At 42.6% G+C, this 13,558-nt stretch overlaps 1 protein-coding gene across 1 annotated transcript in view; it reads left to right on the plus strand.

Moving 5' to 3' along the window:
• LOC140715818 (uncharacterized) overlaps positions 1-13,558 on the plus strand; it is a 108,222-nt gene that overhangs the window by 40,260 nt on the left and 54,404 nt on the right. The window contains exon 9 of the mRNA XM_073028215.1: positions 10,209-10,502. Within this exon, the coding sequence (XP_072884316.1) occupies positions 10,209-10,502 (294 nt within the window). The remainder of the gene's footprint in view (positions 1-10,208; positions 10,503-13,558) is intronic.

Genomic DNA, 13,558 nt, shown 5'->3' on the forward strand with positions numbered 1-13,558 from the left:
ATCCACATCATTGATTCTAGACACAATTTCATAAGGTCCATGAAATCTAGCTTGTAAAGGATTTGTCTGCACTGGGAAAAGAACCAACACCTTATCTCCAGGCTTAAACATCCTCATCTTAGCTTCCTTATCACACCAAGTTTTCATTTTCTCCTGAGCCAACTTTAAATTTTCCTTGGCTAAGCTACAAGCTCTATGTAACCTGTCCTTAAATTTCAAAACATAGTCCAACAAATTAGTATGCACTTCCTCACTAATCCACTGTTCCTTCAATAAAGCTAAAGGTCCTCTAACTCTATGCCCAAACACAAGTTCAAATGGACTAAAACCTAAAGATACCTGTACCGATTCCCTTACTGCAAATAAAAGTAAGTTTATACTCTCATCCCAGTCACCTTCATTCTCCACACAATATGTCCTAATCATATTCTTGAGAGTAGAATGAAACCTCTCCAAGGCACCTTGCGATTCTGGATGGTATGCAGACGAAGTAATTTGCTTAGCTCCCAATTTATAAACTATCTGTTGAAACAATCCAGACATAAAATTACTACCTTGATCAGTTTGTATTTCCTTAGGCAATCCAAAATAAGTAAAGAATTTTATAAGAGCCTTCGTCACAGTTTTAGCTTTTATATTCCTAAGTGGTACTGCCTCTGGAAACCTAGACGAAGTACACATGATAGTCAACAAATACTGATAACCAGTTTTTGTCTTTGGTAATGGACCAACACAATCTATAATAACTTTAGAAAACGGTTCACCGAATGCTGGAATAGGTTGTAATGGAGATACTGGTGTAACCTGATTTGGTTTACCCACAATTTGACAAGTATGGCACGTCTTACAAAACATCGCCACATCTTTTCTTAGACCAGGCCAGTAAAAATGTTTTAAAATCTTGTCCACAGTTTTCCTTACCCCTTGATGTCCACCTAAAGGCACACTATGAGCTAAAGTCAAAATCTCATTCCGATAAACTTTAGGAACAACCACCTGATAAACAACATTCCATTCCTCACTTGCAGGAATTGTAGGCGACCTCCACTTCCTCATCAACACTCCTTTTTCCAAGTAATATCCTACTGAAACCTTCTCAATTTCACTACCTAGTAAAGCTTGTTCCCTTAATTTATAATCTCAGGATCTCTATTCTGCTCTGCTATCATCTCCTTCCGAGACAGAGATAAATCTTCATAGTCAGACTTACTCCCAGAATCTTGTTCAAACAACGAAGGTAAGAAAGTCTCTGACACATCCTCAAAACTCAAATCCTGAGTTGAACAGTCATGAGTAACAACCTCATTCTGCACATCAATTTTTTTAGCCATAGCTGTAGTCACAACACAGGAAGAAACTGTGTTAGAATTCACCTCTGGTTCCTCTGATTCCATTGTCAAATGCACTTCAGGAAAAACTTGTCCACCTGCCAAGTCATTACCTAACAATAAAGAAATACCCTTCACAGGTAAGCTATGCTGTAATCCTACCTTAACAAATCCTGTAACTAACCCTGACTTTAAATTTACTTCATGTAAATGTACAGGCATAAAATCACTTCCAACACCTCTTATGTAATTTACCTCACCAGTATCACTCTCTTCATTAAACTTCAACACACTATCTAACATCAGTGATTGAGAAGCTCCAGTATCCCTAAGAATTTTTATTGGCACCAGAGTAGATCCTTCTTTCAAGGATACAAACCCTTCAGTTACAAAATGATCATATCCCTTTCTAACTTTGTCAGACTCTAACAAATCCTCATTTGTGTTTACCAAACCCTGTAACTTTACAGGTGCTTTAGTATGTTGCACACAAGCATCCGGAACTGCTTCCTTCTCTTTCTTTTTCAATTTGAAACAGTTAGCTATTACATGGCCAGGCTTCTTACAATACTTACAAATAAGACCAAACTGTCTTTCCTTCACAGGCTTTCCTTCCTCCTTACCTCTCTCATTAACCTCTAATTTAATTTCTGATTTACCTTGAGTCTCCATATTATTTTTCCTCTTAAAAATTCTACCCTGAGGAAATTTATTCTTATGGATTAAAACATACTCATCAGCTAATCTAGCACAGTCCTGCAATTTATCAGTATCCCTCTCATTTAAGTAGGTCCTTACTTCAACAGGAATGCTTCTTTTAAATTCCTCCATTAAAATCAGCTCTTTCAAAGTCTCATAGTCCCCATTTACATTTTTAGAAGAAAACCATCTCTCAAAACACATAGCTTTATCATAGGCAAATTCCACATAAGTCTTTTCCACGGACTTTTTCAAACTCCTGAATCTTTCCCTGTACGCTTCTGGGACCAATTCATACGGATTGAGAATATTTTCTTTCACAATATCATAATCTAATGCTTGCACAGCAGTTAAAGCTGTGTAAACATGTCGTGCCTTGCCTTTGATTACACTCTGTAATAACACTGACCATTTATCTTTTGGCCACTCTGACATCCGAGCAATAGTTTCAAAATGTTGAAAATATCTCTCCACTTCTGTTTCACTAAATGGAGGGACCAATTTAATTTCTTGGCTAGCAACAAACGGTTTTTTAGAATCAGCAGACTGTTCTACAGACCTTAATTTCTCCATTGCATATTCAAAATCTCTTTGCTTTTGCTCAGCTTCCAATTTACACCTTTCTAACATCATTTGTTCGATTTGCAACTGCATCTCCAGATTACTTATTGGAAACGATTCTAAAATCGATTCTTCAAAATGACCCGAAGCCACAAAATGTGATGCGATCTTTCTCTGTATTACAGCTTTTGATGTAGTTGGCAAAATCCCTTTAAGATGCAACCGATCAGCAATTTCAGAGACTTCAGTTTTTTTCGCCTTCGCTAACAAATCCGCGACTGGCGGAGCCAGAAACTCATCAATATTCATCGTTGCCAAATACTACTCACAAGCCAATCAAACAAAAAAAATCGAGCAATCCCCGTTACCAAAACACCGGTTCAAAATTCAAAAAGCTTATTAAACTCAAACAATTCAATTCCGGACGTAGCCCCCATATTTATGTTACGTATTCAGGCAACAATAATTATAGATGAGTTAGACGAAGGGTTTTTATAACAAATAACACGTTTATTAAACACTGATAACAAACCCCCTTCAAAAGTAAACAAACCCAAACAATGATCCGAGCTCAGCTGCTCAAACAGTCCTTAATAGCGTTGCAGTCCCAAACAGTCTTTAAAGCGGTATTGAAAAAAACTCAGTTTTTTTAAAATGATATGCCGACAGTTCAAAAGCTCACGGTACTTTTAAAAGGAGAGACTTTTTAAAGCGAGGTAAATTCTCTTCCACGTCGATGTCCTTCGATTCCCAGCGTCGAACTCCCACGTCGAATTTTATTAAATATAACAACTTAAAGTGACTGACCTTCCTTCCACAATATTCTCAATCTCCCGCTTTTTCCAGCGGAGACTATCATGAGAATAGTAAACGAAATCCTTCGGAATGAGGATCACACAAGGTCGAAGTCAATCCATCGAAAATCGATTTTTCTCGATCTCCATTTTCCAAACTTCACTCTCCCTTAGCAAAGAAACCGTTGGCTCTGACCTTTTAAACTTTAGGCATTATATAAAACTTCATTTTTAACTAAACTGCGTCATCACATTAAATCACACAGTGATATGAAGTCATCTTGGCAAATCCTGCCACGAACTGCCCCACCTGACAGGGTGGGTCTTCCTTTTATACCCTGTAGAAAAACCTGTCACATGACCTCTACTGGCGGGAAAATGACATCACTCCACCATTACCTCATGTCCAGTATAACTTCAACCCCAGTCACGTGACAAGGGTACCACTGTCACGTGTCACGGGTACGTAACACTCTTTTTGCATACAGATTATTCATATTCTTTCATTTCCTGCACTATTAAGTGCTAATTCTAAAGGCTCTAGAACGCCGCTATTGTATTTGTTCCATCCGCACTCTCGACCACTATACAGCATATTTCAGTATCCAAAACTTCCTGCGCAAAGACCTGACCCAATCATCTGTTTATAATCTCCCTCGTCTCGCCTTAAATACAATCCTTCTGATATGGGATATTTCAAACCTCCACAAAAAGACGCTGGATGTCTGTTCTCTTTATGAGTACCTTACTTTTATAAATAGCTACGGGATCTCACCTGAATTTCCGCCGCTCCAGAGAAAACAACGCAGTTTTGTCCATTCTGTCTGACAGTACATACACTTTAATCCAGGCAGCTATCTGGTAAGCATCTGCTGTAGCCTTCCCCATACCCCACAAAATCTCCCCAACCTTCCTATAATATTGTGATCCTAAGTGAATGGAATATCCCTGATGCAGTCTCCCTGGAGCTTTATGAAAGTACAACATGATTTCATAACTCATAAACCCAGTTCCTCGTTCAATAAATGCAGGTAGGCTTTTTTCCTTATTTGGCACTCTGTCAACCTGCGTGGTTATTTTCAGGGAGCTATGACCTTGGACCCCAAGTTTCCTTTCAAAGGAACTTTAATTTAAGACAGTGAATTGGGTTTGGTAACCACATCTTCTCACCAACTCCATCTGCACAGTTGCACCACAAGGTTGCGTGCTTCGCCCGTTGGAAGACTTGTTTTAATATGGTTAGCAGAGAATTTACAGCACAAGTGCTGGGTGTTCAATTTCTGTCGTTGACTGTAAGGATTTTATACGTTCTTTCCGATACAACGTGGAGTTCCTCCTAGAGCTCCTGTTCTCACAGGTCAAAGGCTCACCGGTTTGTAGGTAAATTGGCTATTGTAAATTATCCCGTGATTTGGTTAGGATTAAATTGGGAGATTGCTGCTGGTGTGGCTTGAAGGCGTAGGATGGCTAACTCTGCGCTGTTTCTCAATAATAAATCTATCAATAATAAAGCTAGAACAAAAGCTGCAGAAAAAAAGCATGAAGGAGGTGTGGGATGGGATGAAGATCATCACCGGATGCGGTGCAAAGCGGGGGGCAAACATAAGTGGAGATGTGGAGAAAGCGAACCAGCTGAACAACTTCTTCAATAGGTTTGACAGCACAATCTCATCCTCACCGCAGAACTCCACACCAGGCTTACTTCCCTCACAGGAGACCTTGCCCACGCCCAGGATTACGGCTGCACAGGTGGAAGGTCAACTGAGGAAGATCTGTACCAGCAAGGCGGCTGGACCGGATGGAGTTTCCCCACGATTACTGAGGGCCTGTGCGACTGTGCTGGGAGAACCACTACAGCGCATCTTCAACATGAGCCTAGATCAGAGAAGAGTACCCACAGTGGAAAACATCCTGTATTGTCCCGGTACCGAAGAAACCACAACCAAAGGAGTTGAATGACTTCAGACCTGTTGCCTTGACGTCGCACGTGATGAAGACCATGGAGCGGCTGATAATACAGAATCTGAGGCCACAAACCAGGCACGCCCGGGATCCTCTTCAGTTTGCGTATAAGGAGAAGGTGCGAGTGGAGGATGCTATCACGTATTTGCTGCACAAATCACTCTCTCACCTAGATGGGGTCAGTTGTGCTGTGAGGATTACATTCCTTGACTTCTCTGGTGCCTTTAACACCATCCAGCCCAAGATCTTAAGGCACAACCTAACGGAGATGGGAGTAGACTCTCACATGGTGGATTGCATAGTGGACTACTTGACAGATAGACCTCAGTATGTGCGGTTGGGAGACTGTAGGTCTGACACGGTGGTCAGCAGCACAGGAGCGCCGCAGGGAACCGTACTCTCTCCGGTCCTGTTCACCCTGTACACATCAGACTTCCAATATAACTCGGAGTCCTGCCATGTGCAGAAGTTCGCTGATGACACGGCCATAGTGGGGTGTGTCAGGAATGGACAGGAGGAGGAGTATAGGAAACTGATACAGGACTTTGTGATATGGTGCAACTCAAACTACCTGCGTCTCAATATCACCAAGACCAAGGAGATGGTGGTGGACTTTAGGAGATCTAGGCCTCATATGGAGCCAGTGATCATTAATGGAGAATGTGTGGAGCAGGTTAAGACCTACAACTATCTGGGAGTACAGTTAGACGAGAAGCTAGACTGGACTGCCAACACAGATGCCTTGTGCAGGAAGGCACAGAGTCGACTGTACTTCCTTAGAAGGTTGGCATCATTCAATGTCTGTAGTGAGATGCTGAAGATGTTCTATAGGTCAGTTGTGGAGAGCACCCTCTTCTTTGTGGTGGCGTGTTGGGGAGGAAGCATTAAGAAGAGGGACGCCTCACGTCTTAATAAGCTGGTAAGGAAGAGTACTGGAGAGTTTAACATCGGTAGCTGAGCGAAGGGCGCTGAGTAGGCTACGGTCAATTATGAAAAACCCTGAACATCCTCTACATAGCACCATCCAGAGACAGAGAAGCAGTTTCAGCGACAGGTTACTATCAATGCAATGCTCCTCAGACAGGATGAAGAGGTCAATACTCCCCAATGCCATTAGGCTTTACAATTCAACCGCCAGGACTTAAGAACTTTTTTTTAAAGCTATTATTAATGCTTTTTGAGTTAGTGATTTAGATGCATATCATATTTTTACTGAGTTAAGTATTGTATGTAATTAGTTTTTGCTACAACAAGTGTATGGGACATTGGAAAAAAAAAGGTTGAATTTCCCCATGGGGATGAATAAAGTATCTATCTATCTATCTATCTAATTAAGCATTTACTTGTGAATATGAGTTAAGCACAGTTATGGAGTCATACATATGTTAGTGTTATGAACCCCATATCTGGGTCACTTACCAGCAAAGATAGAGAGGTCCGCTGAAATCTGATGGTACCATTTTTAAACGTTTTTATTTATAAAGGGGCACAAAAGTAAGGTTAATACAAACATTCAGATAATATACGTCGTCAATACTCAATCTAAAGCACGGGTATAGTAATAATCAACAATTCGAAGTAGCTCTATCGTTTGTCTAGGGGTAACTATTGTCCGATGGAAATATAAAAAGTCTCGCCAGTTCATGAAGGCTTTCAGCCGTTTGAGGGACCGCTGGGTGTTCACCGGTTGGAGAGAGAAAATAAACTTGCCAGCCTGTTGGACTCAAATCATGGAATCGGGAACGTGAGTTCCCCGTTGTCAGTTCGGAATCCTTTTCGGGGTTATTAGCCCCTCGATTCCCTAGCTAGGGGAACCAAATCACACGTGACTCTCAAGCAGCTTCCCGTTTTTACGGGAGCGATCAACGATGGTGTCTCCGTCTGGTGCGTCGCTGGAGTACCGCCTCCTGCAGTCTCCGTTTTATCATGGCTGGCAGATTTGTAAATGTCAATCAAGGTAGTGTGATACAATCCCCACCTCCACATTGCCCGAGGGCGTCCATGTCCTTGAAAGCTGGCACGTACTATAGAGTTGCATGGTCAAATCCGTTGCATTGTCTCTCATTTCCTGGGTCCAAGACCCGAATTAATACCGATCTTGCGATTCTCCGGAAGGAGGGGGATGGTCCAGCACCCTTCGGCCCCTCAGAGCTGTGGTACATTCATAACAGTAGTGACGACAGTAACGTCGTTGGTCGAATCATAGTGACGAGGGGGATGGAAATCTTGGTGAGTGCTACCACAATAAAAACACAACTCAACGTCAGCAAGAACAAGCAGCTGATTATTAACTTTAGGGGGATGACACCGGACATCCAAAAAACAGTCCTCATCAGAAGTCGAGCGTGCCAGTGAAACCAAACCTCTCTTTCCTAGTCAGTAAGGATGTATCACCCTTCGATAAATTAAGCCATTGACATGCAAAGTACTTTTCAGGCATACAGCTCTTCACACGCAAGTAGTCAATGTTGGATATCACCCTACAAATGAATTATGCACAGATAAACAAAGTAAAGTGCATAAATTATTAGTGTATAGTACAGTACAAATTAGCAAGTGATACTTAGGATGAGATCCTGCAGGGAGTTCAGAAGCTTAATAGCTTGACGGAAGAAGTTGTTTGCCATCCTAACCGTTCTTTTATTTGTTGGAATCTCATGCCTGATGGAGAATTTTAAAGAGACTGCTGGATGGGTGCGAGAGACATTTGATAATAATTTGGGTCCTGCATACTCGGCCCTCCTGATAAATGTCTCCGACGGATGGTCCAGAGACCCCTATGATTCTGTCGGCCGTTCTCACAGTCTTTTGTCGGGACATCCGGTCTGATTCTCTGCTACTCCAATACCAGATGGGGCTGCCATACTGATTAAGGAGACTTTTCTAAACACAGTTAGCAAACGCTATCCCACCTAGTCTTTGTACAATATGGAAGTCTAAGTCAACATATGGAAAGTTGAAATAATCTACTATAACAACCTTGTGTTTTTTGTCGCAATCTCTCTGCACAACTGTCTCTCTAAATTCTGCATACTTTTGTGTGGTCTATAATATAGCCCCATTAACCTTTTAAATCCTTTGGGTATTCCTCATTTCCACCTACAACGCTTCATTAGGCGAGTTATCCAATCTGTTCTGAGTGTGCAGAGCTGTGATATTTTTCTCAACTCGTGAAACAAGAGAACCGCGGAATACTGAGTTGTGTACCTAGTTCTTCCTGTACCTAAGCCTCACCAATACCTACAATATTATTATTCCATGACCTGAGTGCAGATTCCTTAACTACGATACTTCTTGCATTAAAATATACGAAACTCATGACGTCAGTCGCATTCTGCTCAGCTTTTTGATTCCTGACTTTGTCTGAGATCTTAACAACATCTGCCTCCCGACTCTCTCCAGAAACTGCGTGCTGAGTATTCGATCCTGGTTTCCCCAGAACCAGACAACCGGGAGGCAATTTACCACCCGGCAATCTCGGTCTTGTCCACAGTAACAACTTCCTCTTCCCCAAAATAAGGGATCCCCTTTCACTTCAGCCCGCCGCTTCTCCCCTCTTCCGTTCTGAATCACAGCACCAGATGCAGACACATGACTTCTGTGATTTCTCTGCTCGGGCCTCCAACCCACGCACGCGCTGGAAGTGTTATATCTGTTTATTGAGGGGATTGGTCACTATGGTAATTTCCATTGCAAATTTCCCCTTCCTGGCTATCACTCGGTCTCCTAGGTCCTGCATCTTAGGGGTAACTACCACTCTATGTCAGTGCTATCACACATTCAGGATCTTGAATGATAACGAGATCATACAGATCCAGTGAAATGCTACAAGTTGTAGCTGGACGCACGTCCTGCGCCTGTAGTCTTCAAAGACATCCATCAAGAAAAGAATTCTGCTACCCTTTCTGGCGTCTCTACTGTTCAAAATAAGCAAATATAAAGAAGGAATAACAATATGTATACAGTTGGAGGAAAAATAATCTACCTGCAGATTTTCGCTTCAGTTTCCGAACTGTAATAAAGCCTCTAAGAGTAAAGACTCAAAATCCCCACTCTAGTACTGTCTACTTCAAAGATGACCTCTTCCGCGTGCTAATTCTCTATCACAATTTGTTCCTGCTGATCGGCAGCTGTTCCAAATAAAAAATAACAAACTGCGTTGACTCGATGGCTGATATACGACACAATATGGTTGTAAATAAAGCATATGACATGCTTGCCTTTATTAGTCAATGATCTCAGTTCAAGAGTTCAAAACTTATGCAGCAGATTTAGAAAACGGTGGTTTTGCTGTCACTGGAGTTGTAATAATATTTCAATTGTGGGCATGGAAGTCAATGTCCTTTTGGTGCTATATTCCCCAGTGAGGTTCTGTGTATATGGGTCGACGAACACTTGGGTGCGTTACTTTTATAGAAAGCAAGTAAACTATTGAATTTGTTCAGATACATGGCAGTTGACAGTTAAGTCAGACAACATTGTGGTGTAACACTGAGCTTCTTACTCTTTTCCATAACCCTCAGCCCTATTGCAGCAGAGGCCGATGGCTAACAGAGTACTTGCCTTTGTTCCGTCTTTCAAGTTGTCCCCATGTGTAGTCCATCTTCGAAGATCCATCCTTTCCCAGGGATCAGGTCTTTGTCGCTTCTGCTGGCTTTTTCTCTTGGTCCGAGGTTTTTCGGGTTGCTAATCTCCAAACTTCCTCTCTTTGCAGCCGGGCTTAGGACACTTCATTCTGTAGTTTGAGATATATATTGTGTCAACGAGATACTTTACAGTTGAATGAGTTCAATTATGTTACTGTATGCTTGGCCTTCAATCTCAAACAAACTTGCAAATATTCGCTTTGAATTTCCCATTGCAGATCTTCCAACTCAAGCAGATATCTCACTAACTCCGGACCTCCCAGTGTATGTGACAGGGGAATCGATCACTATCACCTGCACTGCTGCGCGTCCTGAGACACTTGGGCATTTCCAGTTGATGAAGGACTCCATCACTCTCTTCAACAGCACCGGAAACCAAGGGGACTTGACCTACCGCATTCAACACGTATCCAAGTCCACAAGAGGCAACTACACTTGCGTAAGGATGTCGCAGATCTCCGGTCGATGGATACATTCACCTCCCAGCCATCCTGTCAGCGTAATTGTCGCAGGTCAGTTAGACACAGCGGGACTGTGGCATTTGCCATAGAACCATAGAACACTACAGCACAGTAAAGGCTCTTCAGCCCTCCATGTTGTGCCGACCGATATAAAAAGTGTACTAAACCCACACTACCCCATAACCCTCCATTCTTCTTTCATGCATGTGCCTGTCCAAGAGGCTCTTAAATCCCCTTAATGTTTTAGCCACCACCACCATCGCTAGCAAGTCATTCCAGGCACTCACAACCCTCTGTGTAAAAAACTTACCCCTGATGTTTCCCCTAAACTTCCCTCCCTTAACGTTGTACATATGCCCTCTGGTGTTTGGTTCCCTGAGAACAGGTACTAACTATCCACCCTATCTATGCCTCTCATAATCTTGTAGATCTCTATCGTCCCCTCTCATTCTCCTACACTGTGAAGAGAAAAGTCCCAGCACTGCTAACATTGCTTCATACGATTTGTTCTCCAAAGCAGGCAACTTCCTGATAAATCTACTCCGCACCCTCTCCATAGCTTCCACATCCTTCTTATAATGTGACCAGAATTATAAGATTCTGTAACATTGTAACATTCTCTTGTAACATTCGACAACCTACACCTCCATCCACAACTCCTCCAATCTTCTTGTCATCCGCAAACTTACTCACCCATCCTTCCGCCTTTGCATCCAGGTCATTTACAAAAATATCATTATTCTACTATTCTATATCATGTAATTATCTTAAAAAATCGAATAAAAAATCACAAACAGCAGGGGTCTCAGGACAGTTCTCTGCGGCACTCTACTAGTCACCGACCTCCAGGCAGAATACTTTGCTTCCACAACTACCATCTACTTTCTTTCTTTAAGCCAATTTTTTTATCCAAACAGCCAAAGTTCCACTTATCCCATGCCTCAGAAGGCATTTGATAATGTCCCACATAGGAGATTGGTGGGTAAAATCAAAGCTCATTTCATTGGGGAGAAGACATTGACATGGATATAAAACTTTCTGGCAGATAGAAAGCAAAGGGTAGCGTTGAATGGGTGTTTCTCGGAATGGCAGTTTGTGACTAATGGGGTGCCACAGGGTTTGGTATTGGGAAACAGCTGTTTACGATTTACGTCAACGACTTAGATGAAGGCATTGAGAATAACATCAGCAAATCTGCTGATGATACTAAGCTGGGTGGCAGTGTGACATGTGATGAGGATGTTCGGAGAATTCAGGGTGACTTGGATAGGCTGGGTGAGTGGGCAGATACTTGGCAGATGACGTTTCATGTGAATAAGGGTGAGGTTATCCACTTTGGGAGTAAGAACAGGAAAGCAGGTTATTATCTGAACGGTGTAGAGTTAGGTAAGGGAGAAATACAAAGAGATCTAGGAGTTCATGTTCATCAGTCATTGAAGGTGAATGAGCAGGTGCAGCAGGCAGTGAAGAAGGCTAATGGAATGTTGGCCTTTATTACAAAGGGTATTGAGTACAAGAGCAAGGATATCCTCTTGCATTTGTTCAGAGCCCTTGTGAGACCACACCTGGAGTATTGTGGACAGTTTTGGTCTCCAGTGTTATGGAAGGACATCCTGGCTGTAGAGGAAGTGCAGCGTAGATTCACGAGGTTAATTCCTGGTATGTCTGGACTGTCTTACGCAGAGAGGTTAGAGAGACTGTGGTTGTACACGCTGGAATTAAGGAGATTGAGAGGGGATCTGATTGAAACCATATAAGATTATTAAGGGATTGGACAAGATAGAAGCAGGAAATATGTTCCAGATGCTGGGAGAGTCCAGTACCAGAGGGCATGGTTTGAGAATAAGGGGTCGGTCATTTAGGACAGAGTTAAGGAAAAACTTCTTCTCCCAGACAGTTGTGGGGCTGTGGAATGCACTGCCTCGGAAGGCAGTGGAGGCCAATTCTCTAGATGCTTTCAAGAAGGAGCTGGATAGGTATCTTATGGATAGGGGAATCAAGGGATATGGGGACAAGGCAGGAGCCGGGTATTGATAGTAGATGATCAGCCATGATCTCCAAATGACGGTGCAGGCTCGAAGGGCCGAATGGTCTACATTTGCACCTATTGTCTATTGCCTCATGACTTTCTGGATGAGTTTCCCATGAGGGACCTTGTCAAAATGCTTTACTAAAGTCCATGTAGACTACATCCACTGCACTACCGTCATCAATTTCTTTTGTTATCTCTTCAAAAAACTCAATCAGGCTCGTGAGGCTTCATCTTCCCTTCACAAAGCCATGTTGCCTGTTCATGAGTAGTCTGTAATTCTCCAAATGCTCGAAGATCCTATCTTTAAGAATCCTTTCCAGTCGTTTGCATACCACCGACGTAAGACTCACCGGTCTACAGTTCCCAGGTTTCTCCCAATTAACTGTTTTAAACACGGGGACAACATTTGCCATTCTTCAGACCTCCGGCACTTCCCGTGCAGCCAAAGAGGATTCAATGATCATAGCTAATGCTCCTGCGATCTCTTCTCTTAATTCCCACAACAACCTGGGGTGTATCATATCCGGCCCTGAGGATTTATCAATCTTAATGTTTTGAAGAAGATCCAACATTGCTTCTTCCTTAATCTCCACATTGTCCAGCACACTGGCCCACTCTACTTCAACCTCATCCTGATCAAGATCCTTTTCACCTGTGAATACTGAAGCAAAGCATTCATTTAGGACCTTCCCAAACTCCTCAGCTTCCAGGCACATGTTGCCCTCTTTATCCTTTAACGGTCCCAACTTCGTTCTCGTCATCTTCCTATTTTTCGCATACTTATAGAACGCCTTGGGGTTTTCCTTAATCCTACATGCCAAGGCCTTCTCATGCCCCCTTCGAGCACTCCTAAGTTCTTTCTTTAGCTCCTTCCTGGCTACGCTATATTTCTCATAAGCCCCACCAACATTCTGCTTCTTATATCTAACATATGTTTCCCTTTCCCTCTTGACGGGTTGCCTCACATGTTTTGCCAGCCACGGTTCACTTTTCCTACCATTTTTTCCTTGCCTCAGTGGGACAAACCTATCCTGAACACAGCTCAAGTGATCACTAAACTTCTCCCACATTACTT

The sequence above is a fragment of the Hemitrygon akajei genome, chromosome 24 (assembly GCF_048418815.1).
Source record: "Hemitrygon akajei chromosome 24, sHemAka1.3, whole genome shotgun sequence".
NCBI classification, from domain to species: Eukaryota; Metazoa; Chordata; class Chondrichthyes; order Myliobatiformes; family Dasyatidae; genus Hemitrygon; species Hemitrygon akajei.